This window comes from Macrobrachium nipponense, chromosome 12, assembly GCF_015104395.2.
Source record: "Macrobrachium nipponense isolate FS-2020 chromosome 12, ASM1510439v2, whole genome shotgun sequence".
NCBI classification, from domain to species: domain Eukaryota; kingdom Metazoa; phylum Arthropoda; class Malacostraca; order Decapoda; family Palaemonidae; genus Macrobrachium; species Macrobrachium nipponense.
In genome coordinates this window covers 19,200,123-19,227,279 of record NC_087205.1, presented here as the reverse complement: position 1 = coordinate 19,227,279, position 27,157 = coordinate 19,200,123, and the positions used below count along the sequence as shown (strand labels likewise).

General features: G+C 43.7%; 1 protein-coding gene across 2 annotated transcripts in view; it reads right to left on the bottom strand.

Moving 5' to 3' along the window:
• Positions 1 to 27,157, bottom strand: part of LOC135224387 (pre-mRNA-splicing regulator WTAP-like) — a 74,403-nt gene that overhangs the window by 9,819 nt on the left and 37,427 nt on the right. The window contains exons 3-5 of one of the 2 annotated variants that reach the window (XR_010316713.1): positions 7,971 to 8,098; positions 7,196 to 7,371; positions 6,342 to 6,787 (exon numbers count right to left, since the gene is read on the bottom strand). Coding sequence is in view for 1 of the 2 variants with exons in the window: in XM_064263343.1 (XP_064119413.1) it covers positions 7,196 to 7,371; positions 7,971 to 8,098 (304 nt within the window). In the remaining variant the exon portion in view is untranslated. The remainder of the gene's footprint in view (positions 1 to 6,341; positions 6,788 to 7,195; positions 7,372 to 7,970; positions 8,099 to 27,157) is intronic. The other variant, XM_064263343.1, reaches the window with a different exon arrangement.

Genomic DNA, 27,157 nt, shown 5'->3' with positions numbered 1-27,157 from the left:
AAAAAAAAAAACTGAGGTAAGTCCTCAGATAGAGGAGGAAGGCTGCCTTTTGAGTTAAAGATGTCTCAGAAGACAAGACACTATATCTGAGGCATCATCAACGAAAAAGCTGTCTATCTTAATTGGTTGACATTGCAAGAAAATTGTCATCTACACTGTGCAATAGCTTGTGTAGCTGCATCCTGAAAAAAATTTCATTCTGACGAGTTTCCCGAGTCTGAAGCCTGTCAGAGCCAGAGTGGATTACCTTTGGTGGCATCTCTTAAAGTGAGGTGGTTTGAGTAACCACTGTCTTTGGGGAAGCAACCTCGGGAAGTCTACCAAAAAGCACAGAAGATCCAGGAACCATTTCTTCACTGGCTCAAGCAGATACAAGGGTCATCGAGACGTTGGGATGAGACTTGAACTTGTTTAGCACCTCCCTCACTATACTCAAGGGCGGGAAGGCATATAGTCAGGCCTGACCAATCTTGGAGCACGAGGTCTGTCACCCCTGCCATGGGATTCAGGGCTGGAGAGCAGAAGAGAGGGAGATGGTTGTCTCTTAAGGTGGCAAACAGGTCTAGTGTCAGTTTGCCCCAGTCTCCCAAGGTCGACAAAGATGGTGTTATCCAGGGTCCACTCTGTGGGAAGGACCTGCCACCAATGACTCATTTCGTCGGCCAGAACGATAAGTTTCCACTGAATAATGTCATCTGATTTCAGCATAACCATAGAAGATCCTTTGCTGCCTGGCAGACAGAGAAGAAACGAGTTCCCTGTTGTTTCTGGATATACAACAGTGTGGTGGTATTGTCCACATGTACTACTATCCTGTAGCAATTCAGTCGAGATGCACCGAAGGCCTAGATGGATGGCCTTTAAATCCCAGACATTGATATGAAGTTTCCATTCATCCCGGAAACTTCCTGACCCCAGAATGGATCCTGATCCTAGACCTAAGACGCCTAAGCATAAGTCTAAGTCTGAGTTCAAAGGACAGAGAGACTTTCCCTGCGAAACTTTTTTTTTTCAGACAGCCACCATTGGAGGTCAGATTTTATTTTCTGAGTGAAGGAAAAAGACGGCAGTCTGGTTGAGTTTTTCTGTCCCAACTGGTTTTCAGGTAGAATTGGAACACTCCCATGTGCCATCTGCCTAACCTAACGAAGATCTCTACGGATGAAAGTCCCTAGTAAGCTTATCCATTGGTGGGCTGAACATGACTGTAAGTATCTTCCTGCATTTCTCTATCAAAGGGGATCAAAGAAGCCAGTCGTCCAGGTAAAGGCTGATGTTGATGCCAATCAGGTGAAAAAGCCATTTGGCGAGGGGGTAGAGGACTCGAGTAAACACCTGAGGAGCTGAGGAGTGATTGAGGCAGACCCCGAAACTGGAAGACTTTGGCCTGGAAGATGAACCTGAGGTACTTCCTGAACCTGAGGTACTTCCTGAAGACTAGATGGATGGGGATATGGAGGTAAGCATCTTGCATGCCCAATGTTATCATCCAACTGCCTGGGTGAATGGATGACAAGACTAACTGGTTTGTTTCCATCTTCAACTTCGTCTTCCTTACGAAGTGAATGAGGGTGCTAACATCTAGGGCTGGTCTCCAGTCCCACGACACCTTGGGAACTACAAATAGACAATCATAGAAGCCCGCCATGCTGATGTCCTCGACTTGTATGGCTCTCTTCAGAAGAACAGGATACTTCCTTTGAAAACGCCAAATGCTTCTCTGAGCCTGTAGAGTAGGCCATCAAGGTGACTAAAGGAGGGAAAGTGATGTAGTAGCCCTCCTTCAGAATCTTGACGATCCAATGGTCTGTCCCTTTGCTTATCCCACTTCTTCCAAAAATGAGAAGTCTGGCTCCTAATGGGATACAAAGGACTCCTAGCCCAATTTTTGGATGTCTTGGAAGATCTCCTCTTCATGGAGCTAGAAGGGAACCAGATGTTGGAGTGGGGTCTAGATTGCAACTTAGGCTTGCTTCCACAAAAGGAATGCTGTTGCTACAAAGATACCATCTTAGATCCGGGCGACAACCATGAAGAACTCTTGGGGCGCTTGGAGGGATGAGTTAAGGGGTCTTGAGTGGACTTCTAGTAAAGGTCTGAAGCAATCTCTTCCACTACTGGGGAGGCTCCGAGGTATAAGTTTTTCTAATGAAGCACAAAATCTCAGAAGGCTGTTGACCAATGAACGGCAAAAAAGACTTCTGGATGCGAGGTGGGTGCTTGGTGCTTGAGAGCAGTGGATGGGTGAAGAATTGGTGACGGGCGCGTGATGGGTGGCGATGGGAGCTCAGAAGCTGGTGGTCAGAGTACTGGAGTTGGGCCTGGACTCTCAGGAGTGGGCACTGGGTGCAATAATGATGCTTGAAGTGGTGCTAGGAGTGGCGTTTCAAGCACTTGGCATCCAAAAGAGGGCACTGTATAACCAGTGCTCTGGAGAGAACGAGACTGCAGAATCCCATGGGTAATATGGAAGTTGTATGTACTATTGCACACTGAGGGATCCACTGCAAAGTTGCAAGAGGGTTGTGGGCTGCCAAAATCCTCCTTGTTCCACTTAACAGGAAAGTGGGGGAAGATCAACCAGTGTCATCCACGTGTCTCTTCCACAAACGAGATGAATCAAGGAAGTGCCTATGAAGCCCTTGATGGTAATCAGCATCCAAGCTGGAAGACAAACAAAGTACATCAAATTATATGCCTTTCCTACAGCCATTTGTCAAAACCTATGATTTTACAGCAGATTCGACTGAGGGGGCGGCAACTCGTGGATAAACCCAACCAGCCTCCATTGGACCTCCAGTATCTTCTCACAGGGTTGGGGGAGCGGGACCGGGGCATTTGTCTAGGAGAGCTGGCAAGACGAGAAGCCATGTTGAAAGACAAACAATACACATTCATCCAAAAGCCTTTCCCACGGCCATCTGTCGATAGCTGGGATTTTGCAACGGGCTTGACTGTGAGGGGGTGGCAACCCATGGACAAACCCTACCAGCCTCCTTTGGACCACTAGTGTGTCCTCTCCCGTGGTTAAGGTAGCGGGACAAGGACCATCGTCTAGGAGAACCAGCGAGACAAGAAGCCACCTCCTCCACTTGCACTTCACTTGACACTTTCTTACTAAACATTTGGGACTCATTACAAGGTTCAACTTCTTATCAAACCTGCCTGGATTTAAGATTGGCAATGGCATCAGGGTTAGCAGCACACGAGTATGTGGAATGATAGGAGGAGGACTGGGAATAGGAGGAAGATCGTGACCAGAAGTAGAAGGAATGATAAGACTAAGATCTGACTTAGGCTAGGGGAAGAATCTAGGCTGAATGAAGTCGTACTCTCAGCCCTAAGGGTCATCTTTCTCTTCCTATTACTTTTAAGTTTACTAAGATCTTACATTCACTACACATAATCTCCTTTACCTGTCCCCTACAATTACTGCACTTGTATGTGGATCATATCAAAACTTAGTTAGCCTAGCCTTACATTCTTCACTAAAATTGCGAAGCAAGAAGCACTTGAATCAGATGCAACTAAATGAAATTGGCTATTCTGACATAAACCATAGCAAATTAGCAGATTGTAGCTATCAAAAGCAATAATACTTCCCCGACTTCCACACAAATAAATCATTTGCTAAACAACAGGCAAAACTAGGGCTTGCAGCAGCTGGCACAAGGTGTTACTTTTGCGAGTGGCAAAAGCAGATTGAGCCGGGTGACTACTGTTGTATCCAAGTGGACTCGTGCAGTAGGCAGGGCTGGTCACCTACATTCTGCAACAGAGGCGCTAAAACGATATTTTGAATTTAGGGTTTGCCACGTGAAGCTAAGCTATAGCTAAGTAATTACTTGGCAAGTTACAGTGCATCCTTGACATATGGCAGGGGATCCACTCCAGCGCTGCGCTGTAAGGTGATTTCTGACGTAAGTTGGTTTTTGCCGTTAACGGCACTTTAACAGTGCTCATGGTGACATCTTAATTTATGGCGCTGTAACTTGATGTTGCGCGTCATTAACTTGATGCCTGTTCCCTCCCTTAGCACCGTCAACAGCGCTGTAACTTGATGCAACATCAAGCTACAGCACTGTAAAATGCCCTTAACAACACTGAAAAAGTGTCTTAGATAAAATCGCTGTAAGTCAAGGATGCACTGTACTTACATAAAATAGTTTGGCAGAATGAGGTATTAGCATAGCCACAACTGGAGAGACCCCTATGATGACACCAGATGCAGACGGTCCACCTTCTGTTACCAGGTGGTTGCAGTTACCCCAACATTATGCTAGCAAAGAAGAGTGGACCAAAGAAGATCTCTGCAGGTATTGACCAAAAACCTAGCAGATCAAGATACCACTCAGCCTAGGGCCAACAAGGAACTACCAGGATTATCTGAGACAAGGAATAACAAACCTTGGTTCATCACTTGGCAAATTGGGCTGACAGAAGGAAAGACAAAAATATAAGGATGTCCCAGGGACTGCTAAAAGGTGTTTTCCAAGGCAGCATGAGGTCTGTCCCTGGAAGCTGGGCGGACAGACCATAAACTACAGCTCTGAGATGCTTAAGTAGTATCTACCTAAAACCATTTCCTTCCTTTTCTTTTGGAGAATTCCTCCTGAGAGCATTTTGTGACTTAAGATGCACAATTAAGTAACAGTTTATTGTGACACATTATCATTTCAATGTAGTTCAAGACCATGGAATCACACAGCTAGGACATAAAGATCACCATACAGAGAGAGAGAGAGAGAGAGAGAGAGAGAGAGATGAGAGGAGGAAAGAGGACGAGAGAGAGAGAGAGAGAGAGAGGAATCATATTCTATTGGACAATGCAAAGTTAATATCACCTTTTGATATTCCTCAGTACAGAAATAGGGACCTATCAGTCGCAAATCTCAATACAATGAATGATAAAACTCGTAAGTTAGATAAACTTCAAAAACAGAAAATATTAATAAACTTACCTTTCATATCTGGCTACCACTTGCTGATTACTGGGTGATTAAAAATACTAACCTAAAAGAAAGTACAATATCTGTACATTGAAAGGTTTCAATAACCTATTTTCACTTGACCATAACAATGGAATTATAACAAACAGTTATAGATGATATGTCCTGCTCATCATAAAACATCTCGAAAGAGAAACTATGCACTCTGGATTGCTTAATGGGAACTTAAAAATCTGACACTTAGTATTTGAGCTTATCTTATAAAACAAAATGTTTTCTTGGGAACTACTCTCTTGAAACTACTGTACACTAATATGCATTTACAGACAAGACGATTATAATATGTCTATGTGTGCACAAACAATCACACATACTTGACCAGACATATGCATATCATAACTCTCTGAGAGGCCACCAGTGCATCAATGATGAAATCTTTCTGAGCATTCAACCTTTCATTTGGAAAAAGCGTGTCACTGATGTAAAAGTAGCTCTCACAAAACAAAAGACAAAAGTGAAAAGTAAAAAGGCCAAAGGCAAGAATTTGTTTCAAGTAAATTAAACACTGTAAACATCAATTTGTCATGCTTGAAGGAGAATATAAACTTGTGGCCCACATACAGACCCAAATAAAATAATATGACAGAAATAGAAAACCTCATGAGCCAATGGAATTGACTTGCGGTTTGTGAAGAAGATGATACCAAAAGTTTTCAAAGATATCTGTCACATTTTTACCAAAAATTCCAGAGGCATTTATCATGTTTGAAAGTCTGAAAGCATACAGATTATCAAATGAGTATGTTTCTGTCCATTTCTGCCATTTCACTTACTATTTACTTTAACTCTTCCCATCCCATTACACATCAGGCCACGTTCAGGATAAAACTGAAGTTGAAGGAACGAAATGTATATTTTGCTTTTATTAAAATAAGATAAATTAAAGAATGCTCCATTCTTTCATACCCAAAACTTCAGAAGGTATCACGCTAATCACGAAGACTGTGTGAGAGCCTCCAGACACTATTATACTGAACCACCAAACTGTAAATAGGTGCTCCTCTTTTTTTGAGAACTCATGTACCAATATGGATACAATATCTTACAGTATTGTTACCCAAGAACAAGGCAGATAATATCTATTAGCAAACATTTAGTGTATTAATCTACGATATTTCATTAAAGGCTGATCTGAAGATTTAGTTATCTTTCAAAATACCCATTTAAGATATAATTTTTATTACAGACCATAGATGTTGCCTTATTCTGATGTTCATGAAGACAACCAAGGGAAAGGGGTATATCAAGTTTAAATATATATCAAAATGTCCAGCCACAATATGCAAAAGAACCTATGGTCACACACAAATACAATGCAAACCATTCACTTACTTTTCAGGTTAAGAGGAACATGGATTAACTTGAAACGCTGCAATATATAGATTTTAAGTCTTTGATACTAAAGTTAAAAGTTCAGCCGAGTGCATTGAACTATGAACAGCTTCATTTGGCCATAGTTCTCCTTCTGATAAATACATCAGGGTCACCACTGCACTCTTTCGAAGAGCCAAAAACCAATAATTCTCATGACTGTCTTAATCATTAGTGTCTATAGCTTCTACATCAGTTCTATCCCAATGGCAGTACAGTACTTTTTTTCCAGAGGACACAAACGAATTTTGGGAATAGTGCGCCAATGGTCTTTCTTTCTAAATATCACTTTTTTTAAAGTGCAAATTAAAAGCGATGCAAAAAATGAAGCGCATATACCCTTTTTTCTCTTTACGACTATTCCTGAAAGCACTCAGGACTCAGCATCTTTCACATACAGATATCTTCTGTGAAAGAAATGAAAGCCATTTAAAATGCTAAATTATAAATCATTAAAGTAAAGAAACCTTTCATAAAAGACAAATGTCACAATCCTGAGAAAAGCCATGATACCATGTGCGAGGGGTAACATTCACTACAGTCAGATAACAATGAACGCAGAAGGGGCTGCTTCACCAATGAACAGTCACTTTGTAATTCTTTACAAGAGATGCTAATTGTTTTGAGCAGATAAACTCTAGAGAAAATGATGATGATGATGATGATAAGTGTCATTGTTTAATGTTTATAAATATCATGAGCTTGATCCTAGAAGCAAGCTCACTGCCAATATCCATATCAAAATAGTCACTGTTAATTGCTTATGGCAGCTGCCAGGCAAAGTCTGGCCGTATAAACTAAGCACGGGGGCACACCTATCGGGGGTGAACTTCCAGGCTGAAAGCTCATTCTGTGTCTCCTCCATCTTAGTTCGTGCTGAATCCAGATCCCTCTTGAGACGTTCAAAGAGGAGGTTTACAGCTGGGTCTAGCAGACAGTTTCTGAGTCCTCCCACTCCAACGGACATGTTTTTAAGTTCTTGAATCTGGGCCTGAAAACAAAAAACCACCAGTTATATAATCATCTACAATATAAAAATGACCAATGATTTATGGTCAATCTTTACCACTTTGAAAAGAAACTAACTTATTCTTCATTCCCCTTTGCCTTTGACTGTAACTGAAGAAAATCAGTGCACTTTGGCAAAAAGTACAAAATTTGGCCATAATATCTTTGCTCCAAATTACCACCACTTACTTTCCATGAATAGTTGAAATGCCCACATATTTCAAAGTAACAAATACTCAACAAGGGCTCCTACCCTCATCCTAACAAAAGTTATTCATTATCAATTAACACTTTATTACACCATCAAACTTGAACAGAACTGAATGGTATGGTTATGGTATATAGTACTCACAGTATAGTTTTATATAATCCCAGATTTTTTTAAGTTAATTGTTTCCCCAAGACCTTTCAGAGTACAAAATCAACCAACCACAACAGACTAAAACCAACAGTCATCTAGGAAACTAAACACTGCTGGTTACTTATTACAACTAAATATAAAATTATTTTCTTACTATTCAAAAGGGCATGGAAATGTTAAATAAAATACAGGAGCAAAAATAAAAAAACAAAACAGCTCACCCCCATATCTTGTAGTTCATGTTCTTTACTTGATAACCTCATGATGTGATACTGCTCTTTCCGCTGCAACTCGGCAAGTTGTCCTTTAAGTCTCTCTTCACTTTCTCTGACACCATGCAGTTCCTCAACTAGAACAGATAAGACACTCATATAAAATAGTGTAAGCACGAGCACTCAAGAGAAGCATTGTTAGGTTGGAAATCTTCAAATGTCAATTATTCAAAATGATCCAATTTACAAGGATAAAAATAAAATGCCAAAACTCAACTGGTATCACTAAATCTATACCTATATAGCTACTAAATTTGGTTTAATTTCTTCTCAGTAAGATTATTCTGAGCTATGGTACCAACAATCTAGAGAGTTTTCTTCATCCTAAATTTTCTTATTTTCTTTTTGCTTTTCCAAAATTATACCTTGTAATACACAATAATATGCTTAAAATTCTAAGTGTTAATTTCCATGAAAATACAAACCAATATACTTCATAAAAATCAATATGGCACGAAAAACACACGACAAGCTACATAAAGCAAGAGTTTGTATAGTACTTCAAGGGCCTTTTTAATTTTTTTGTATCATGTCACCCTCTTTGGTAAAAAGATATACAAAACAAAACAATGCTGAGGCATATCCATCTCCATTGCCATGAACATAATGCATTGATTTGAAATAAATGGTTCAAAATTTTACCATGCAAAGGTGAAAAGTGGCTTTACATAATTTTACCATAAAAAAACCTGCACCATCCAGTGTTGTGACTACTTCTCATTAAATTATGAAATACTATTTATCACAGTACCACAGTTATCTCCTTAATGTATTCAACAATGAGCATGAAACATCAACACACTCCCGGTGCAACTATCAAACATTTGGTCCCAATCTCATAAAAATAAGTTGCAATGGACAGTAGTACAATTTAATTTTTTTCAAATCTAAGCAGCCCATCTCATATAACAAGAATCAGATGCATCTACTGATTACAGCAATCGTACCATAATAAACACAACAGGGAATGTTAATACATACAGAAAGACAATAGGACCTTCTTTGCCAAAGTCTCATCCCCTAAATTGGAAGTCTTCATCTCCCTACGATATTCCTTCCAGTGCTGAGAAAAAGGTAGCTTTTGTCTGCTGCTACTTCTCTCCTATGCTTAGCTCATAGCACGAGTTGGAGCATGTTCATCCCTTGCCTGATTAGACTAGTATTCAATCTTAAAACCAAGTACTAACTGGAAAAGGCATGGACATTTCTCTTTCCAGTAGATGATTTTCCATTATGGCATACAACTTTTTTTTTTTAAATCAACTTCTTATAAACTTCTTTGAGTTGGTCAAAATTTTGCATTCTTTCACTCCTGCTTGGAATGTTGTTTCCCTGCCCTTGGCAATTCCTCCCTAATACTTTGGTGATATCCTTTCAGGATCAGTTCCCGTGCTTACAATGTCTGCTGCCTCCTGCCTTTGTGTTTTGTCATTGTAGTCTTGATCCAGTATAGTACTTGTCTGGGCCTCCATGTCCTCTACTTCAAATTCTGTGGGCTGCCAGGGGTCATTCTGTCCTTGCATGGTTAAGTGCCATAGTATTTTTGATGTCTGCAAGGCATTTTGTTTCCTAAGACATTCCTTGCAGTTCAAGTGCCATAGTATTTTTGATGTCTGCGAGGCATTTTGTTTCCTAAGACATTCCTTGCAGTTCTGATGTCCTATACTATGCTAGTCATTGTGTCTTCCTCTGATATTTTTCAACTTGAGCTGCCTGATCCTCCAGCTTTCTAGTGTCTTATGCCTCCAAGTCCTCATGTTCTAACTGTTCTTTGGGTTCATAACTCCAGCATTCCTTTACACTTACATCCAGGAGTTAACCAAAGTGCCATCTGTAGCAATCTTATACATGTCAAGAGGTCTCTTAACAGCCTGTTTTGAGTTAACTGATCAAATTCAAGGAGCCTGTATGCAAGACTTGTTTGTCTCAGTTCTTTTAACTTCTTTGCTTCTCTGGCAAAAAATAACCTTACTATGTCTGCTTATCAGTTTTATTGACCATTCATCCATTCTCTAAGATGGTGACTGCCCTTTGGTTTAACAACTACCACTGCCTTTGTCTTCTTAGTGTTGATTCCAAGAGATTTTCTGGATAAGAACTGCTCTCCAGACTTGCTCTCTCCTCCATAAATATTCATTTGGTCGACACCCCTCTCTGGCCAATAGGTGTTGATCATTGGTCTATTGCATGACTGGTTAAGCACTTCTACTTGTGAGAATTTTAACTCAATTGGAATGATTGGAGTATGGGCTTGGGTTTGCCTTTGGTAGTAATTACAGACAAGGATTGCAAAGCTTTTTATCCTCCTTGGGGGTGTCTTGGCTTAAAAGTGCGTCTTTAGTCTCTCCTATTTGGCCTTTGACATTGACCCTTGGATCCAAACCATTAAAGATGAATCCAATTCACTCATTTCGTATGAACTTTAGTCTTCAAAATACAAAGGTAATATAATTTTGGCACTTTAAAAACCTTAGCCTTAGTGGATGGACAGAAATAAAAAGGCCTCTGCAGATAAATGGGTTAACTATTGGTATATGACTCTTAAATGGTAAACAGAGGAAAAAAAAATCCTTCATGAGAAAATTGATGTTTACACACAACCCAATTCTCATAAACAGATCTCCTTCATGGTCTTTAAAACCCCACATACCATTGCCTTTTGATTAACAGACAAAAGAAAAAGGGTACTAATAATGAATGTCACCTTAACACTGGTTCCCTGTAGCTAACTGCCTCATGTTTTGTGTAGTCTTGAATGTTATATATAGGCCATACACTGAACGATTGTACGAACGACTGTCTAAACGACTGTTGTTATCGACAAACACACACACTATTCATACAGTATGAACGATCTCTAAACCAATTTCAGTCCAAACAAAGTTTTTGTCACAGGAAGACATGGCATCATCTCTAAAAGAGACATGAGTCGCAAGCCAGCAACCTGATCATGAAAGATTCCCGCTGAGATCGTTCAGACACGAAACTCCGCATACTTTTGTATTCAGTCAAGCCCATATACAAAGTTTTTGCAAACGATACAGACAATCGTTCAGTATATGGGGCCCTTTAGTTATGAAGTCTGTGAGGTTGTGGAAAGGACACTTTTTATCTGAGTGATAGGCTTGTATGAAAAAATCTATTTTATTTTATAAAAGAAATCACTTTCACAAAAAACCTATTACTCTTTTAAGACCAATTTGTAATTTAGGAGGATCTAGATGCTAAATGCCCATAATGCTGTCTGCAACCTGCAAAATATGCACGGAAACCAATGTCTCTGGTCAAAAGATCAAACAAAAGACAAGAATGGACTTTGAGAATATAATTAAGCACTTGTAATATGTAGGTGTTGACAAGCCAAAAAACAGACAACAGTTACCATATGCATCAGACATAGTTGCTGGTAATTCTAGACTCCTACACATCTAAGGATGCCATAAAAGAAATGATGTATAGACAGCAAGGAAAAGAATAAAGAATCACAAAAATCATCTCAAAAGGTAAAAAGTCTACCAAGCTGCTGCTACTACTTATCTTAAAAATTACATATCCATCCCATGGATGAAACTTAAAAAAAAATGCCGACTGGCCCCCCCAGATACCTGCACTTAAGATAGTACTGACATAAAGGTTACAATTAAAATATGACAAATTGTTAATCAATTGGTATTTTTCATGACTAACAATCCTGCAGTCTGACAATAGGGATTCTGGGGGTTTCTCTAACAACCTTGGTTCTTGTTACTTGGCCGCCTTGGATACAGACCCCCATACCACTTGAAGCTGGTGCAGATCTACCGACTGCAGTGTAAGTAATCCCTATTCCGATTGTCCTACTTGGTCTCCTGAGGAATGGAAGAAATTTGCTAAGAACATTGATAAGGAAATCAGCAGCGCCATCTTGGGTTGGTTTCTCGCCCCAATGGCCTTGACACATCAATTCCTTCTTGTTCAACCCCTTCCTTGCCAAAATTTTCTCTCATTGCATCTTCTCCTCTGGAAGATTTTATCCCCTCTCACTCTTCTATTGCTTGAGATGTTTTGAGTGGGGTTTGGGAGATCTTGTAATTAATGTTGCTACCTCTGCTCTTAAAAAAAAAAAGGGGGGGGGGGGGAAGTTTAGGGTAAGCCCCCACCCTCCCAACAAGGTGAAGGAGGAGGTAGCTCCCACCTTTGCACAGTGTCTTCACGTTTGGATGCACAGAAACAACTCTAAGTGTTGGGTGTTGGGGTACCAACCTTTGGAAAGGTATTGTCTCACGGGATGTCTTCACGCATCCCAGTGTCAATCAGTGTGACAGTTTCCACAGCTTCAGTTTCTATATCATCTCGCTTTACAATGGGAAGCAACCTCTAAGAATCCCAAATCTACAGATTGGTCTTCTCCAAAGGAGGTTTCATCTACTCGTCTTGTTCAAGGAACGAGTATTTTCCAGGGCCGTAAGAAAGACGATAATAAGACTCGCATCCAGAAGTAACTCGGGAATTAACTCTCGAGATCGGGACCGTTCTCCTCGTAGATGTAGACAGGGCTCTGGTTTCATGATCTAATCATCTCACCTGTGCAGCTTTGTTATCCAATAGTGCACACACTAGTAAACTTTGCTTGGGCCTATAAGAAATACTGTTTCTAAGTATCAGTTTTCTGCATTATCATATAGTTGCGGCTGTCTAAGTTGTACCATCAACATGAAGTTGGCTGCAAACAAAACTATAGGTCTATAAACCTTAGTTAGCATGACTCTTAGTGAATGTAATCTCACTGACCTGTTTTACAGTTCCAAGGCCACAAGAAAGATAGTCTGACAATGAGAAGCAAATGGGGACATCAAATGGGTGTGACTCCTTGAAACTTCCATAGACACAAGTGCCAGTTTAGAGGCTTAAATGACTTATAAATAATAAATTCAAAGTGTTGGATGTGTTTTCTCAGTTCCTGTAGCCACCCATGATTGATATATACAATTTCTTCCAGCAATTTGAGCAATAGTGGCACTAACTTGATTATTACCCCCTCTCACTATGTCAACCACAGAACTGGTCCTACTTAGCTTGGTAGACTGCAAGACATGGCAAAGGCTTTGCTACTTCTCCTGAAACTTATATACAACAAACACTTCTTCAATATGGGAAACCTCCTGGGGTTCTCCATAAAAAGGGACAAGATATCATTATTAATTATTAATAGGGGTTAGTTTTTCCAGACCAATATCAATCAATGAACCATTTCTCTTGTAGCTACATAAGACTATCAAAGTAACTTTCAGGATTTTAGTGGTCTGAAATTCAAGTTTTATATACCTATATAGTAGCATTTTTGCTTCTACTCCTTTCATGTTCCTTGTATATCAGAGGTCAGGGCAATCAAATCCTCAAAGAGGTTTTTCTTATCTCATATTTCCAAGCAAGACTGTTTGCCTTATATTGTATATCATTCCTCATTGCCTTTAGGGAAGAGTTAGTCTTTAATCATTACTGATAAGATGGAAGGGCTAAAACCTGCTATGATTCCAAGTACAGTATATGCAGTAGGTTATCTGGTTTCATACTTTTTACCCCATCTATGAATGTGATAGTACTGGACTGGTCACATGTCAAAGGTTCTCATCCCCAAGAAGGATATTTGTCTTATTGTATACCACAACTACTACTGATCTTCATCAGTCTACAAATAAATGACAGCAGTGTTCAGGGCATTCAGAAAACCCATGTGGACATTACATGAGTAGTGAAACAAATGTTTTTAAGTAAATGTGATAATTGTACAATCCAGAATATATTGAATATAAAATAAGCAAAGTTATGGGGAAACCTGTAACTGAAATATCAAGGATCAAAGAGAATGGAATGTGCCAAATGAGAACATAAACAAGGATCGAACATTATAGAATGTGCCAAATGAGAACATAAACTGAAGTGGTAATCAAAATCTATCCATAAAAGTACAGCACTGCCATTTTCTTTAATCACAGAAGAGTCAAGTCTTCTGCGTTGTCAAACATCTATTTATAGCTAACAAAATATTGATTTTATGTCCAAATTTACTGTCCGGGTTTATCCCCTAAGTTACTTCTCTCTCCAGCCCTACATTTTTCTGTCCATCCACAAGGGTTAAGTTTTTTTTTTTTTATCTTGGCCATAACTGTGAAACTACACTAGAAAGAAATCATATTTGGTATACATATTCCACAAAGAATAAGAAAATGCAAAGTAAGGTTCTGCTCATACTTAAAACTCTATAAAAGATCTTATAACTGAATATTTGAAGTTTTAGCATAAAAAGTGCATTTAGTCATGAAAATATGAAAATACAGCAATTAATGGACATTTCTCAATGAAAAATACTGCGAATAGGCGAATTTTCTGCGAATAATGTATAAGTATGTCCCATAAAGAAATCCAAGAATCGGCAAGTCCACAAATCAGGAACTGTGAATAGGCGGAAGTTGGCTATACAATAGAAACACCACAAAAATATTTACATGCACACCCCTTCACATGGATTAATACTGACAATGACATTACGGCAACACTAGGTTAGTTACTTCTGCTACTCCAGCGAGATACTTTGGTGATGCCATTTCCTCCTTCCTTAAAGTAAGTTAAGAACTGGATACTTTTGTCCACAAAAAAATGCTTATTCTGAGCAAGTAGGCATTTAAACTATCAAATAAAACTTAGTATCAAAGCCTTCATAAAAAACACTGAAAACTTAATACTAATTTCAGACCCAAGACCCGTAAATGCAACAAGTCCTTCTAAAACCATCTGTAAATAACCAAGTTGAAACATTAAAATCTAAGGAACTAATACTCAGCTAATAAGCACATCCTTGTTTGCTTCAGAATAAGAAACAACATTTGTATTACATGGCTCACAAAATAAACGGCACTGTAAAAATCACTTTAGGTTTTCCAGTTGATGTCATCCATATAAAATCACTATGAAGGCCCAGGGGTCATTTATAAAATAGTACACAACAAATCCTTATACATAAAACACAGCTTACCATTAATTTTCTTCAAATTGTAAAAAAATAATACAATAAATTTACAATGATTTCCCTTACAGTAGGACCTATAATCAAACCAAATTGACTATGAACATGTAGTACATTTTCGATGTTGCAGCTTTTCCCAGATTTGATCATTACGCTTTTCCCAGATTTGATCATTAAACCCTTGATTTAAGTTGGGATGTCATGTGGATGTGGCAGAACCGTTGCCTTATCTTCCTTATACCAGGTCAAAAAGGGCGAACATCATGACACTATTACTCTGCATTTCTAACACTGAAGACGTAAAATGAACAAAAAATATCAGATTTGATGACAAGTAAAGGATGATTTATAGAAAAGAAAAAAAAGCTGCAGTAAATGAAGATTTGGAATACAATGAAATGTTTTGATAACAGGGTAGCATAAGGATCATTTAGTTTCTAATCATCTAAATAAATTATACAAATGCCCAATATCTAGCCCAGACTCACTGATGGAAATAAATTATACAATACAATAAAACAATAAGGTAATTGGTCTCTTTCTTCTGAGAAGTCCTTGGGAGGGATAAGCAGGATCTTATTAATGGATTAAAGAACCTCGAAGTGAGGAATGCAAATTAACTGTAGTCAGATTAAAAGTCTGACAATGCAGATAATGACAGCCATGTTTGTAGTCATTTTGGTTTGACTATATGAAACATGTTAAACTGATTACACATACAACAAGAGTATTAAAGATTTTGAAAAGTTTAAAAAAAATTGACAAACAACCAAAACCCCAATACTCTAGGAGCAAACAGATGAATCTAGGTTAAATTATCTCTCCTGGTGTGTTTGAAGACTGAAGACAGAAACAAGTGCTGAACACAATTCAGTAACACTTTCCAAGTTATTTTCACACAATTTTTTCCAAGAGCATTATTGTTACCATTACCACAAAACTCACAACTAAAGTCCATCTACAGGTGTATTCATTCTGATACAGTAAACACATCTACAAACTAGAGAGCAAATTCCACAAATACAGAAAACATAAAAAAAATTTAATTTATGGCAAAAGCGCTTGGCTGAAATAGCGCACTAACTCAATGAGGTTACAATATCTTAGTACTGTTCAATGACATATGGGTATGTTATCAATAATGAGTAGGAGGGCTGGCAAACTTAGTAATATACCTTGGTGACACTAGTCATCATAGGCTGCGATACTATCTCCAATCATTGGCTTTTGGGACTTTCCTGCATTCTACTGGCATACAAGGGGTATAAGCAGTATGCAGCGAGATGATATGAGGGAAGATATCAAGAAAAGACATGGTAGTGTGGAACTGATATGTACAAAGCGCACAGGAAGAATATATATTCAGAATAGCAAAGTGGTTTAAGAATTGTGGAAGGGGCAGCATACAGAAAAATATAAAATAGAAATGAATGTTGAAAGGAAAAGTAATGTTACGAAGGAAGTAGTTTTACAATCTTCTGAATGAAGGTAATGGACATGAACAGGAGGAAGTTAGTATGACAAATGACTAACTGAAAATATAACAACTGAGGAAGTTATAAGACCCCTTAGGAAGACAACTTGGAAGGCCCACAATCATCAGGAATGAATTATTATTTTCTAAAAGCAACTGGAGGACCTGTCATGCTGAACTGACCATAAAGGGTGCACTAGGGTAAGGGATGTACTACGGTCTGGCAATTAAAGAGAAAAAATATAGCTTGAGGATGTTAACCCTTTAACGCCGAAGGGGTATAATAAAAATTGTCTCCCGTATGCCGAGGGGGTCTCAGAGTGAGCGCCGAAGCGGAAAAAATATTTTTTTCAAAAAATCACAGAGCTTAGTTTCCAAGATTAAGAGTTCATTTTTGGCTCCTTTTTTTTCAATGCCTGAAGTTTAATATGCAACCATCAGAAATGAAAAAAAATATCATTAGCATATATAAATAATGCGATATATGATAGTGCAAAAACAAAATTTCATATATAATTGTATTCAAATCGCGCTGTGTGCAAAACGGTTAAAGCTAAAGAGTTAATTTTTTTTTTCATTGTATTGTACACTAAATTGGGATCATTGTAAAACGATCAAAGCAACAAAGAGAAAATATTATCACAAAATGATGCATGAATTCATAACGCGTGGACATAAAAAAATGATAATTGTTATTTTACAATAAAGTTTTGTACATACTTACCTGGCAGACATATACTTAGCTTACGTCTCTGACGTCACGACAGAATTCAAAACTCGCGGCTAACGCGACAGGTAGGTCAGGTGATCTACCTTACCCGCCGCTGGGAAGCGGGTGTAAGAACCAACATACCTTTCTTGCCAGATTTTTTCTCTCTTATACCTGTCTCCTGAGGGGAGGCTGGGCGGGCCATCAATCGTATATGTCTGCCAGGTAAGTATGTACAAAAAATGACAATTTGTCTAAAATTGCATTTTTCCTAACTATACAAAACCTGAGGTCCCTTTTACCAATAGGCAAGGTAACTAGAAGGTACTAGCGGCAGCTGGATAGGTCGTAAGCTTTCGAACAAGGGGTTCGGTAGTTAACTGCTTGTCCGACAGGCGCGCGCGCGCGACTGGGAGGTAAACAAATCACTTTTGCTTTTGGCCCAAGCAAAAACTGCAGAGTGAGGGGTGGCATGAGGTGGGGCTATGTGTAAAAGGACCTCAGGTTTTGTATAGTTAGGAAAAATGCAATTTTAGACAAATTGTCATTTGTTCCGACACGGCATACAAACTTCGGTCCTTTTACAATAGGAAGACTCACTTCTTGGTGGGTGGAATCTGAGTCTTTTGTGAACAGACTGGTGTTCGCCCAACCTTGGAAGCCTCCCTGGTCGTCAGAGCGAGGGAGGGATCCAAGCCTCTGTCCGATTGATCGGGGTGTGCACCGCAGGATCAATGGTCAGACCTCTGGACCGAGTACTAAGAGAGAGGCAAGCGTATCTCTTCGTACCAGCAATGTAAGAACTTGTTCCTGTACAGGAGCAAAGTTAAAGTCATGGTTTTGACTCTTGTAGGCATCCACTTCCCCCCCTTGTAGAAGGAAGTGGTGGATATTCTGCTCCCATCCCTCGTGAAAGGGATAGGATGGGGCTCTGTCATATAGCTCACGGCATCTCGTCCTTATCCAGCAGGGTGATGACCGTATCCCTCTACCGACAGGTAGAGGGGGAGAAAAAGATAGAAAGAGAAGCCAGTCACTTTCTCATCACTATCTATTCATACAGTCACACCAGGACTCGATGCTGTTCAGCCTGCTAGGGTCTGGGTTAGCTAGACGACGTGTTGAGCAGCCACCACGGGTCCTAAGGAAACCGATCCAAGGACCTATGGGCAATATCCAAGAGGTATAAGGAAGTTGTCGGTGGTCTGGTTGTACCAGACCCCTGCCTTCCATACCTGCGCCACGGAGAAGTTCTTACGAAACGCCAACGAGGGGCCAATACTTCTGACTTCGTGAGTTCTCGGACGGGACGTACGGATGTCGTCACTACCATCAGCCTCATACGCCCTCCTGAAGACCTCACGCAGCCAGGACGAAAGAGTGTTCTTGATACTTCTTTCTTGTTGACCGTTGCTAACGAAGAGGCTTCGACACTCAGGCCCGAGGTACGAGTTCTCTTCAGATAGCGCCGTAGCGTCCTCCCAGGACAAAGCAGCATCTCATCCACATCATTATCTGCATGACGCTCCCGTACTCTCTTCGCCGATGCCAGGTCCAGCAAGACGAGGGTCATTTGAGTTCCCTGGGTTGGCAAGACCTTTGGAAGCTGCTCCTAAGCAAGGAGATCTCGAACGAGTTCGAGATGTCCAATCCCGTCAGTTTCAGGACGAGCGACAAGGCGGCTCTGTATCCTTTGACTGTGGGAACTTAGAGGAGCTTCCTCGGCGAAGAAAAAACGAGGAAATCCGCTACCTGCTGAAGAGTGGCTCTGAGAAGAGATAGGCCCCGTCTACGACACCAACCACCGAAGACGGCCAACTTCTCCTGGTACACAGCTGCAGAGGACTGACGGACGTTTCCAGCCATCTCTGTTGCTGCGCTACGAAAAAAAAACTTCTCGTTCGCAAGAGAAGGTGGATAACAGCCAGCCGTTGAAAGACGTAGGACTGGACTGCTCGGTGGTACCGTAGCTCGACGTGTGGCTGGCCGAGAAGGGTTGTGCCAATGGGGAATCTCTCTCGGTTCTCTTGCGAGAAGAGCCAGCAGGTCCGGATACCAAATGGCCTGTGGCCATTTGGAAGCCATCAGGATCATCCTGAGATTCGGGATGACCAGTGCTCGACTGATCACCTTGCGAATCAGGCTGAACGGGGGAAAGGCATAGGCGAAGAGGTTGTCCCACGGGTGTTGAAGAGCGTCCTCTGCAGTTGCCCATGGATCCGGCACGGCCGAGAAGAACACCTGGAGCTTCCTGATGTGCCGGATGGCGAACAGATCCTCGACTGGTCGCCCCCACAGGTCGAAGAGCCTTTTCCGCCACGTCCTGGTGTAGAGACCATTCGGTCCTTATCACCTGATCCCGACGGCTGAGCGTGTCTGCTACTACATTCCTTCCCTGGAATGTAGCGTGCCGACAGCTCTATTGAGTGTTGGCCTCGGCCCACTCGTGCACCTGCCGAGTCAACTGATACAACGGGAGAGACACTAGGCCCCCCTGTTTGTTGACGTAAGCCACCACCGTGGTGTTGTCGTACATCAACACCACTGAGTGTCCCATCAAGCGGTCCTGGAACTCTTGGAGAGCGAGGAACGCTGCCTTTAGTTCCAGTACATTGATGTGAAGGTGCTTGTCGTTCTCGTACCACACTCCTGAAGTCCGCAACTCTTCCAGGTGTGCACCCCATCCCTCGGTCGATGCGTCTGAGAGCAGCTGCATGTCCGGGGGGAGAGTGCGCGGAGGCACTCCTCTTAAGGGGTTCCTGTCGTCCAGTCACCTGGCTAGGTCCTGCCTCACCTCCTGTGTCAGTGACCATGGAAGGCTTGGGGGAACCGTCGCATGTGACCAACTCTCCTTTGGTCTCCCTGAAGAGACCGCAGGTGAAGACGCCCGTTAGGGACTGGCTTCCCGAGACGACAGGTGTCCGATCACGACTTGCCATTGCTGAGCTCCCTGTTCCTGCCGAGACAGGAACTGGTTGGCTGCCTCCCTGAATCTGCTACCGTGTCGATCAGCATACCCAGGTACTTCATCCTCTGCTTGTGCTCGAGATCGGACTTTTCGAAGTTCAGAACGATCCCCCGATCGCGACAGAACTCGAGCAGTCGATCCCTGTCCTGTAGTAACTGCGAGCGGTAGCTCGCCAGGACTAACCAATCGTCGAGATACCCCATCAGACATTATCCCGTGCGAATGGCCCCAAGCAGACAGCAGAGTGAAACACTTGCGTGAACACCTGTGGGGCGGTTTGAGAGACCGAAGCAACGTGGCCTGAGCTGGTACACCGTCCCGTCGAGGATGAAGCGGAGGTACTTTCCGAAGGACTGATGAATGGGTATTTGTAGATACGCATCCTTCAAGTCCACTGAAAGCATGAAATCGTTCTCCCTGATAGAGTCGAGCACTGAGCGTGCCGTCTCCATCGTGAACCGGGTCTGGCGAACCAACCGGTTCGGGGGAGAGAGATCTATCACTGGGCCGCCCAGCCTGTCGTAGACTTTTCCACCAGGAAGAGTCGGCTGTAAAGCCCGGTGACTGATCCGTACCGATTTCTACAGTTCTCTTGCTCAGCATGGTCTTGATCTCCTGTCTCAATGCTACGTCCTTCGATGCCCCTGGAACGTACGCCTGCTGTTGGACCGGGTCCCAATGGCTGGCCAGGCACCCCCCCACTTCCGGCAGCAGGTGAGGGGAACGCCGTCCTCCACTGTGAACGTCGTCTGGTTGGGGCTGATCGAGACTTGACAGGAGAGAGCCGATACCGCTCCGACTCATTCCAGTCCTCGTCGAGGTCGAAACCTCAGGAGGACCGAAGAGATATATAAATACGATGTCCGAAGACACGTAGAAACGCCTCTGTCGCAGTAGAGAGGTGAAGGAGCTTGTTCGACCGTCCAGAACCGAGAGAGCCTTCTTGTCCGGAGACGAGAGACTACCTGGCTCAACCCAGTCGGCAAGCTCCGATCGCGGCAGACCCACCGTCGATTTGGATCCCTCTCGGGCCCCAAAACGACTCGAGCCGAGACGTGGCTCTGCTGGTGGGAGCGGCGATCCTTCCCCGAGGTCATTGAGCTGACGAATCAGCGCCGTAACCTCGGCAAAGTTCCTCTGGATCTCGGAAGTCACAGCATCTTGCAGAGTGGGACCGTTAAGCCCTTCGAACAAGAGCATATTCCGAGAACCTTCCTCCTAAGAAGGGGGAACAGCGACAGCCCTCTCGGTCTTCCCCATCCACTTGCGCATACGTCCTGGCCGGTCCAAGAACCGTGCCTGGTACGTAGGGCGCTGTGGTGGGATCATGAGGGGCGCACCCCTCAACGAATCAACGTTGGGGCCTCATTATGACCTCGCTCCTCCCGGTGTAACCCGAGGAGGTTGAAGGTACGGGAGAGGCAGACCTGACGCTCCCTCTTTGCTCGCTGGCATAACCAGCAGGCTTTGAGGGCTGCAGGCGATCGTCAACCCGCGGTGGCGATCGAGCTGCAGGCCTGGTCGAACCGTCTCGCTGTGGAGAACGGCTGGACTGAGCACAGCGGTCCCGATCTCGAGTGTCAGAAGAGCTGGTGCTGGGGTTGCCGTACCCGGTCGCTTTCTTGTGAGAGCGACGGTCAAGGCGACCTGCAGGCTCCACTGTCTCAGTGAGACCGGTGCTTGTCCTCACGGCACGTCACGTCGCTGGTTCCAGCCGTGGCTGGCACCGGCGAACGGGAGGACCTCTTCCCAGCCTCAGCCCGTGGTCGGTCGTGGACCGCCAGGGCCCGGGTAGCCAGCTGTTCACCGCGAGAGTGAGAGCTGGTCTGGTGAGAGTCGCATGAGCGGCTGTCACCAGTCTTCCGCCCCGTGCCGTGAACCTGACGCTGAGCGGACTCAGAGGTCTGGTTCCTGGCTGCACGGTCGCTGGTAGGCGACCGTACACTCGGTACCCTCCCCCCCAGCGAACGAGAGGCCGAGACGGAACACCCTGATGCAGTGGCAGAACCACTGACACCAGGCGAGGAAGTACCGGTGTTAGCCGGTACCCCTCTGGTCCCCGTAGTCTTCTTCCTTGCGGAAGAAGAGACGGGCCCCGCTCCCGAAGGAGCAGGAGGACCAGCGGAAGGAACCCTCCCGTCCCACCGAGGTGAGACGGGTCCCGAGAAGCTCCCCGAGGAAGCTTCTTAGGAGGGAGGAGGCGACCTTCTTCTTCCTCGGCTGTAAAGCCTTAGAAGTCGAAGGGGAAGAGGCGGCGGCCGACGACGATGAAGAAGATGAAGACGACGACCACGACACCTTCCTCTTCTTCTTCGTCAGCTTCCTCAGGACAGACGTAAGATCTGCTATCCAGGGCGGAGCCGGGGCTGCTGTAGCCGAAGCCACAGGGCCGGACGCACCTGTACAGACAGACCAAAGTCTGGGGGTAGTACCGAACCACGAACAGGGGACGACATCAGCAGGTATGGGCATCTCAGGAACAGCAGGCACGGCCAGCACAGCATCGGTAGGGACAGCCAGCGCAGCAACGGCAGGAACAGCCAGCGCAGCAACGGCAGGGACAGCCAGCGCAGCAACTGCATGGACAGTCAGCCCAGAATCGGCAGGTACGGCAGGAAGCAGCGGAAACACAGGAAGTGGAGCAGCAGCCAGCAACATCCTGGTACCGGCGGCAGGTCCAGGGGCGAGCTCTAGGGCAGCGGAAGTGTGGTCGCTGCAGCGCGGCAACCACGAGCGGCGGCGGCACGCCCCCCTCTCGGTACGGCGAACGGCACTTCACAGCGGCTGTAGGCAAGACTGTTACCACGTGAGGCGAGTACACCAGGTGAGGAGGGACGTCGTCACCTGGTTGCGTGGTCACCTTCCATGGGTGACCGCAGTAGGCCCAGACATAGAACCGCAGCCCCTGGACACCAGCACGCCCTGCAATTGGAAGGACGCCCATACCTCACCAAGGTCCACGCTCGTGGCAGTAGCACCTGCGGAAATAATAGTAGTAGCGATTAATGGGGGGGAAATCCCCTCGTGCGGGGGTTTGATCCCTCCCGAACGAGTGGAAGACCCCTAATACAATTGTACATCGGGCACCGAGCGCCCTCCCCCGCGCTCGACGGATCGGGCGAGGAGAAGAACGCCGATAACCTCCCCCCCCCCAAGGGGAAGAGCCATCTGTGGGAACTGAGCGTGGGGGGGTCTCGTTCCCCACCCCCGCACAGTACCCATGTACCCAACAACAATATAAGAGCCCGAGAGCAATCGTGCCATCGGCACGAATACAAGGCATAAGGATCAATTCCCTGACTGAGCGGAACTTGAACCAAATAATATTGATGCAATCAATAATAAGGAACAAAATGAAAATGCATCTTGCAAAAGACGATTCCCTTCACAATGAATAAGGGCTCGGATCGAGCGCATTTGGCGCCCTTCGGTACCGAGCGCAAGGGTGAAAGGTTTCATTCCTTACCTTTATGGATCAAGGTTTCTGGAAACCTTGATCCACAAAGAATTGATGCAATCAACAAATATATGAAAATGAAAAGACTACTGCGCTTGCGATTTCACTTCATACAAATAAAAAGGGGAAGGATCAATTCCCGTGAATAGCGGAACATTGATCCCAGTCAACAATGCAATCTCAATAAAAAAAAATGAAAATGAAAAAGAACTGCACTTGCGATTTCACTTCATTCAAAATAAAAAGGGGGAAGGATCAATCTCCGGGTAAGCTCGGAACCTGATCCAAAATGAGTATTGCTACAATAAAAAATAATATATGAAAATGAAAAAGAATACTGTACTTGCGATTCCACTTTCATACTGAATAAGTTTCCGTGCCGAGCGCATTCGTTCGGCAACGGGCATACAGGTCAAAAAAACTAATATAAATGAAAAAAGAGCACTTACTTCTTTACGAATTTTTTTTCATCTCACATTTCCAACCCAATATACGCTCGGAGCGAGCGCTCCCGCCCTCGGCACCGAGCATACACAATACGAGGATCATTCTGGAAATGAATTCCCACAATTACGCCCTTCAGTCCCGGCACTCGGGTAATCGGAGGGCGTTGTGAAACCAAGATCCTTTAATTCACAATTGAATTCAATGAAATGATTGTACTTACAATTCAGTTTCACTAGATACATAGAAAAAAGAAAAACACAATCATGCGAAAGGCAAACGACGATGGAAGCGGCAAGAGGAGCGATGATACACGTCCACACGCCAGCAGGCCGAAAGCAAAAGTGATTTGTTTACCTCACAGTCGCGCGCGCGCGCCTGTCGGACAAGCAGTTAACTACCGAACCCCTTGTTTCGAAAGCTTACGACCTATCCAGCTGCCGCTGCCGCTAGTACCTTCCTATTGTAAAAGGACCGAAGGTTTGTATGCCGTGTCGGAACAACTTTATTGTAAAATAACAATATCATTTTTGTACATGAACTTTCCTGTCAGACATATACTTAGCTGATTGACACCCTTGGTGGAGGGTACAAGACAGAAAATAACAAAGAAAAGGTAAACAACACCTGTTGTAGGATAAAAATACCCTTGGTTCTTACCTGTTTAGGCTGAAGACTTCATAGATACTGTCTATTAGTCTGCATAGCCATAAGAGCTACAGCGAGGGCGTGACCTACAGCTGAAAAGACTCTTTGGGTCTACTAACGGGACTTGATATCCGCTTACTTAGTAGAATCCAAGTCGGATCATGTCAATGGGGGTTCGCCCTCTTCTATGACAGAACCTGTCCACTACCAACGCAGGGAGCTTCAAACCAAATCCGATCACCTAACCAAACTAAAGTTATTAGTATTACGAAACGAAAAAAAAGATGCCTACCTGCATCATTTTTCATACAACCATATGAACTCAATTAACAAAAAAAACAAGGGAAAAAACTACTAAGGATATGTTCCAGCTCCCTGCCCCAGCACCGAATCCGCCGATACGTACGGGCCTAACGCGAAGCACTCGTCATACGTAATACTGACGTCTTTTAGGTAGTGGTTGGCGAATACTGAATTACATCTCCAGAATGTAGTTTTCATCAGATTCTGAAGAGACATATTCTTCTTAAAGGCCAAGGAAGTGGCAATTGCTCTCACTTCATGAGCCTTGACTTTTAGGAGCTTGAAATGTTCTTCATTACAAGATCTATGTGCTTCTTTCACAACACTTCTAATGAAGAAAGACAGCGCATTTTTCGACAATGGTCTGCTGGGGTCCTTTACAGAGCACCATAGTCTGTCCTCAATGCCCTTAAGGGTTTTCTTCTTCTGAAGGTAGTATTTTAAACTCCTAACAGGGCAAAGAGTTCTTTCAGGTTCTTCCCCTACTAGGGCAGATAAACCACGAACCTCAAAGTTCCTTGGCCACGGATTTGAGGGGTTCTCATTTTTTGCTAAAAACGAAGGAAGGAAGGAACAAACCACGGAATCTCCTTTGAAACCTACCCTTCCTTCTAGGGCATGAATCTCACTAACCCTTTTAGCGGATGCTAAAGCCATGAGAAAGAGAGCTTTCCTCGTGAGATCTTTGAAGGAGGCTAAATGTGGTGGTTCAAACCTAGCGGACCTTCAGGAAATGAAGAACCACATCCAGATTCCAACTTGGAACTTCGTTCGAAGTTTTCTTGGAAGATTCAAAGATCTTAATAGATCATGAAGATCTTTGTTATTCGAAAGATCTAAATTCCTATGTCTGAACACCGCAGCCAGCATGCTTCAGTATCCTTTGATAGTAGATACTGCCAAACCGCATTTTTCTCTGAGGAAAACTAGGAAATCTGCTATCTGAGTCACAGAGGTGCTGGAAGAGGAAAACTTCTGGTTCCTGCACCAACGGCGAAAGACGTCCCACTTCGACTGGTAGACTTTAAGGGTCGAAGGTCTTCTAGCTGAGGCGATAGCCTTAGCAGCTTTTGTCGACCCCTTCGCTCTGACAAGACTTTTGACAGTCGAAAGCCAGTCAGATTGAGAGCGGGGAGGTTTCTGTGATACCTGTCGAAGTGGGGTTGTTTGAGCAAATCTTGTCTTTGTGGAAGTGCTCTTGGAAGTCCACCAACCATTCCAGTACCTCTGTGAACCAATCTTGGGCGGGCCAGAACGGCGGAGTACTAGCGTCATTCTTGTCCTCTCCGAGATAGCAAATTTCTTGAGGGTTTGTCCCAGTACTTTGAAGGGGGGAAAGGCGTAGACGTCTAGCCCTGTCCAATCTAGGAGAAACGCATCCACTGATACTGCTCCTGGGTCTGAGATCGGGGAGCAGTAAAGTTCAATTCTTGCGTTCTTTGCTGTTGCAAAGAGATCGATGTGAGGTCTGCCCCATCTTCTCCACAGGTCTTGGCATACCTCTGAGTGGAGGGTCCACTCTGAAGGCAGGAGTTGATTCTTCCTGCTCAGGAGATCGGCCCTGACGTTCCTTTCTCCCAGTACGAATCTGGTGAGAAGACTGATCTTCCTTGTTTGAGACCACAGCAGAAGATCCCTTGCTGTTTCGTACAGGGAGAAGGAGTGCGTCCCCCCCTGTTTTTTGATGTACGCCAAGGCTGTTGTGTTGTCCGAATTGACCTGCACTACTGCATTTCGGACGTGGGGTTCGAAGGCTTTCAATGCCATCCATACTGCCATCAACTCTTTCTTGTTGATGTGCCAGGACACCTGATCCCCCTTCCAGGTGCCTGACACTTCTCTTGTCCCGAGCGTCGCTCCCCAACCTGCCTCCGATGCGTCGGAAAACAACACATGGCTGGGGTTCGGCATGTAAAGAGACATTCCTTCCACAAATCGAAGTGGGTTGTTCCACCACCGAAGGTCTCTCTTGATTTCCCTTGAGATCTTGAAGGAGAACTCCAGAATCCTAGGGAGAGACGCCTCCAGTTTCTGGTATAGGAAGAACTGTAGAGGCCTGAGATGCAACCTTCTAGAGAAACGAATTGCTCCAGCGAGGAGAGTGTCCCCAGCAGACTCATCCACTCCCCT